Source organism: Onthophagus taurus, chromosome 8 (genome assembly GCF_036711975.1).
Source record: "Onthophagus taurus isolate NC chromosome 8, IU_Otau_3.0, whole genome shotgun sequence".
NCBI lineage: Eukaryota > Metazoa > Arthropoda > Insecta > Coleoptera > Scarabaeidae > Onthophagus > Onthophagus taurus.
The window spans coordinates 20379300-20384793 of NC_091973.1; the positions used below are offsets into that span (position 1 = coordinate 20379300).

At 32.5% G+C, this 5494-nt stretch overlaps 1 protein-coding gene across 1 annotated transcript; it reads right to left on the minus strand.

The window, feature by feature from the left end:
• Positions 1–4242: 4242 nt before the first annotated feature.
• LOC139431384 (F-box only protein 21-like) lies at positions 4243–5007 on the minus strand. Its single transcript, XM_071199043.1, has one exon. The coding sequence runs from the start codon at positions 5005–5007 to the stop codon at positions 4243–4245; it is 765 nt and encodes a 254-aa protein (XP_071055144.1).
• Positions 5008–5494: the final 487 nt, after the last annotated feature.

Here is a 5494-nt window from a genome sequence, read left to right on the forward strand (position 1 = left end):
TTTTCCGTGAAGCGCAAAAGTCCAACTGTACGGAGTAAGGTGACTTTCATCAAGGTATAAAGAAATGGGGGTGGGAGTGGGGGTTAAATGAAATTTAGCAAAAATCTATTATTGTTGAAATCAGTTAAATCGTTAAGCATTAGTTCTGATTTATTGGTGTGATTGTAAAATTCTTCCAATAAATCTAATTCTTTGGATTTTTTGATGTTTTTAAGGAGTTTAATATTACAGGAATCTGTTTTATGTTTGGTGGATTTGAGATGTTTATAAAAAGCTGACGAGTCCTTGGTAAGATGTTCCCTAAATCGTGTTTTCAGATTACGGCCGGTTTGTCCTATGTAATACCTATCGCAGTCACCACAGTTTATTCGATACACTCCGCTCGATTCGTCAATTCCAAATTTATGTTTAGTATTATTTATTAATTGTCCAAGTTTTATACCGGAAGTAAAAGCACGGATTATGTTATATTGTTCAAGGTTATTTTTAAATTTAAATTGAAGTAAAGGTTCAAAGGGGACAGTAATGTAATGTTTATGTAACTTATGGTGAGGATAGATCATTTTGTTAATTAAAGATTTATGTACCTTATTATAAAAATTTTGTATATCGTTTAAATTATAACCATTGTTAAGACCTATTTTAATTATTCTCATAAGTTCGTTTTTATAATTACTATCATCAAGAGGCACATTAAAAAGTCTATTAAAGTAAAATCTAAAGGCGGCTTCTTTATGCTGAAGGCAGGTGAAAGATTTTTTTGGGATAATGGAATCAGTGGTGGTTGGTTTGCAATAAATGTTAAAATCGAGTTTATTTTTGTTAAGGTTTTTGGTAATTTGGAGGTCTAAAAAATTTAAAGAGTGATGTTTTTCTATTTCTAAAGTGAATTGGAGGTTGCTGGCGTTATTGAAAAGGTTGAACAGAACTAAGAGTTTGGCATTGTTGCCTTTGTAGATGATAAGTATATCATCTACATGGGCAACCCATGGGCAACCCATGGGTAGACCAGTGTTCATACGGTAAAAATGTTTATTAAAAGTGAAGGAATTTTGATCTGTTACTAATTTAAGGGTATCAATGAAGGTGTTAAGTTCGATAAAGCTAATGGTAAATGTGTTTAGTTTTTTAATAAGAAATTGTTTGATAATGTCTATTGTAGTTTTTGTGGGAATATTAGAATATAAATTTTTTATGTCAAAGGAAATAAGTCTATGTTCTTTAGTGATATGAATATTTTTGAGTTTATCTATTAGTTGAGTTGAGTTTTTAATGCTGTATTCAAATTGATTGGAAAAGGTTTTATGAAGAAATGTTTGTAGTTTTTTAGCTATTATACTGGCGGGGGTATTGACGTTGGAGATGATGGGTCTTATGCTCTGTTCAACCTTGTGTAGTTTTATGAGACTTTTCAAAGTGGGGACAAGTGGGTTCATTATGATGGTTTTGAAGGGGTTGATATCGAATATTTTTAGGTTCTCTATATTGTCTTTAATGTGCCTCTTGAGTGTGTTGTAGTTTATTGTAGGGTTCTTTTTAATTTCAATTATGTTATTGCCTTTAAAAAAGTTTTCAGTTTTTTCTATGTAATTAATGTCATTTAAAATGACGTATCCTGCGCCTTTGTCACCCATGGTGATGATAAGTTTATTTTCTTTAATTTTTTGTCTGAAGGACTTAAGGTTGTGTTGTATCGAGCGGAATGCATAGGAATTGCCGTGATCGGTTTTTAAATTTTTTATAATATTATGGTTGTCGTGGAAAATGGATCTAATGTTAGTGTTATATGATAATTGTGATTCTATTTTGATAGCAAGTTCGACCGGGCTGGTGCCCGCAGGCAACGAAAATTTGTGATTGAGATTTAGGAGTTCTATATCTTTATTGGTGAAAGTGAAGTTGCTGAGGTTTGTATATCTGGGGGCAAAGTTAAAGTTATTGAGAGTATCTAATGTTATTTTTTCAAAGGGTTTATTTTTGTTTATTTTCTTTACTATGAAAGTTCCGTTAGTGGCACCAGCTCGGTCGGGGCTATTATGTGTAGTGGTCGTAGTGTTATGTTCTCTTATGTTCTTGTTCTGTAAGTTGTTGTTGTTGTGATTTCTGTTTTTATTCTCTTGTTGTGATAAATGGTAGTGTTTATCTTTAACCAACCTTGCGAGTTTCTGTTGTTTTCTATTTTTTGAATGTATAGTGTTGTAAGTAGTTTCTTCTTGAAATCTGCGTGTGAGTTCTTCAAATTCGAGAAAATGTAGTGTTGTTGAGAGTTTCCTGTGGATAGATTTCAGGATGGTATCGATTTCTGATAGTTTTTTGTATTGCGTCCTAAGGTTCTTTTTTATAAGTTTTCGTTCGAGATCTTGTTTTTGATGTTTAAAAATTTTTGGTATTTTAATTGTAAAAACCTTGGGTGTAACTCCATGTGCGACTGCCTGGTGCAAAAAGTTAATTGTGTCTCTTGTGTTTTCTCGTTTCATCATGTAAGAATTAAAGAAGTCTACATTAGAATTTTTAAATGTGCTCTCAATTGGGCTTAAGTGACCATACTTATCAAGAAATTGATACATTCTTTCATGGACTGCATGAACCATCTTAATAAGCCCGTCACTTGCATAATTTAAAAGTGTCTCATTGTTATACTCCTTGAAAGAAGTAAACAAATGATTCTCGTTACATTCTGCACAATATAAATTTTCTCGGCACGTATCACAGTCCGGAATATGTACATTCTTCAGAAAATAACCAGCCACATAAGCCGTTGCTTGATTATCTTCTATACTTGGGTTTAGTTCGATATCTGAAAAAACAGGATTTGAATCCATTTTATCACTATAATGAAAATCGTCTGGAAAATGTACTAACAAATCTTGTAGGTTCCTCAAAGACTCACAATAATCGTCTTGACAATTCCGTCCCCTACTTAAGGGTACAGAAAAGTTGTTAACGACATGAGTCTTTAAGGCAGCTACAAATTAATGACATGTAGGATTAGTGTTAAAAAAGCCATGTTGGCGTACTTGACAAAATAAATTTTCCAGCGGATCTTGATTCAGTGATCTTAAAGAAAGAAACGAGACGCCTTTTTCACTTAAACGATTCCAAAGGAAAATAACTGATCGTATGGTAGTCTGCCAACCTTTAAGAAATCTAACTGACTTTGTACAGTCCCTACCGTTCCAATCAATCATTTGCCATTTGGTGATTTTAGGTAACAAATTGGACCAGAACTGTAAATGTGGGGAATCTTTTGATAACGCGCACCGAAACTCTTTACCATTTTTTGGATATCGAACCCACCCATTCAGCGAATCAAACAATTGATCCATCAAATGAACAAATTCGGCAGTAGCTAAAGATTCAGCAGGTAAATCTTTAGTTACATGAAATCTTTCTATCGATGCAGTAACTTGCAGCAGCCACTTTCACCTTCATTTTAATATGACTATTATCAAAATTGAAATACTCTGATTTTAATTTGAAATTTCTTCCTAACTGCAACATCATACGGATACTCCTCATTTAAAAAGTAATTCGGCACAAATTGATTCTTAAAAAAGTGAGTAAAAAACTTTCCAACTTTCATAATTGGTGCTTCATCACCATTCCAACAGCGAATTTAACGTTAATGTTTCTTTTGGGGGGCGATTTAGGAGGATTTATTGGATACAATCCATGAGGAGGAAAGCCATCGTGATATAAATAGGTTTCTGGGTGTATTTCGATGTTGTATCTCCTGTAATAAACACTAAACTCAAACCTTGCTTGTAATTTGTTTGGATGAGTTCTAAGATTTAATGCTAAAATTGAAGGTGTTAAGGAATCGTTTTGATGTGGTGATTTTGCCAAATAATTTATGAGTCGTTTGAGAACCTTAAAATTTTTTTTAATGTGTTATAAAGATGGTTGTATTGAAATACTTACTGATTCGGATTTAAAAAATGAATTTGGATTTGCAATTAATCCTCGATCTGCTAAAATGAGTTTACCCCCGTTTGAAACATCAACGTAATAAATTTTCTTTTCTGAGTTATCAAGTTGGATAAATCGCCACAAAAAATCATCTGGGTCATAAACCCATTCCAATTTGACCCCCAATCTTCGTGCAACCCCCTCGAAAATGACCATGCGAGTAATTTCGAATCCAGGTTTTAATTCAAAAATTTCTAAAGTAAATGAATTTGGATCATTTTCTTTGTCAAAAACGTTTTGGGAAATAACTTTGGTAATTGTGCCTAAAATTTGTTAGGAATCTATCAAAGAAAATTTATTCTCTTTAATGATTTTGTTTCGCCACAATTTTAAGTCATCTTCGCTCGTTTTCAGTAAAGGATGGCTTGGGTGATTAATTCTCAAAGAATTTTTAACTTTCTCTGCAATTTCATCAAATTCTTTTTGAACATTTTCCACTTTAATATTAAATTGTGGTTTGGACCATTGCATTAAAATTGCAGCACCAATTTCCAAAATGCGATCATCTTCATCTAACGAGATAAATTTCTCCCAAAGAACTCTAAAATTCTCGAGTCCCAAATAACGCAACGTTTCCAAACTATAATACTTAATCGTTAAATTCCCTGGAGTTTTTAACAGAACCACGTCGTAAGTTTTAATTTCTGATGGGTCATTTAAGATCTCTCTTAAATAATGCGCCATATACTCTGCGTTTAAACACCTCGATTTGATGATGTGGATAAATGGTGCGAAATCAGCTGGGAGTAGTACCTCTTTGTGCATGCAAAGTGAGGTTAATCTGGTTAAAATCCCATCAATTTCGAGATGTATTTTGTAAATATAGGAAACTTCGTCGAAGTAATTATCAATTTTTGGGGATCTTTCTGCTATTTCAAACCACCTCTTGTAATAATACCTCCTCCAAAGATTATTGTTTTTGAGTATAAAGTTGTGCAGAAACGAGCAAGTTGAAGAAATGTTGATTAAATCACCAAAATCCAAACAATCTTGATTAAGAACCATTTCGAGGATTTCCGCTGGGAGATTATCCAACATCTTGCAAAAATCAACTACTTTAACTAAAATAAAGCACGTGAATGTGTCAAAAAGCCACTTCGTACAAAACAGCCGGTGGACACGCAATGGTAAAAATTTTATCCTGCTTTCAGCGCCTCTGCTGGTGTGACATGTGAACTAATAAGGAGCGCGGCAAATCGGCGAGTTTAAATAAATTTAAAATCCTACTGCTGTAATAGCTTCTTGATGAAAAAAATATATGAAAATAATACAAGTGCGTAAAATATTTAAAAATATTTATTTAAGATAAAATAAGTGGTATAATTAAAGCATACTTAACACTATTGCAATAACTATTAAAATATATCAAAATAAAAATAATAATAAAATTAATAATACAAATCTGCAATAAAATATAATATTTTATCTTGAAAATTTATTAACAGAGCGTAAATAAAAAGGGTATATATAGCATTAATAAAAAAGTGCTTGACATTTACGATGTCATGATTCAACAAGAAGTTGA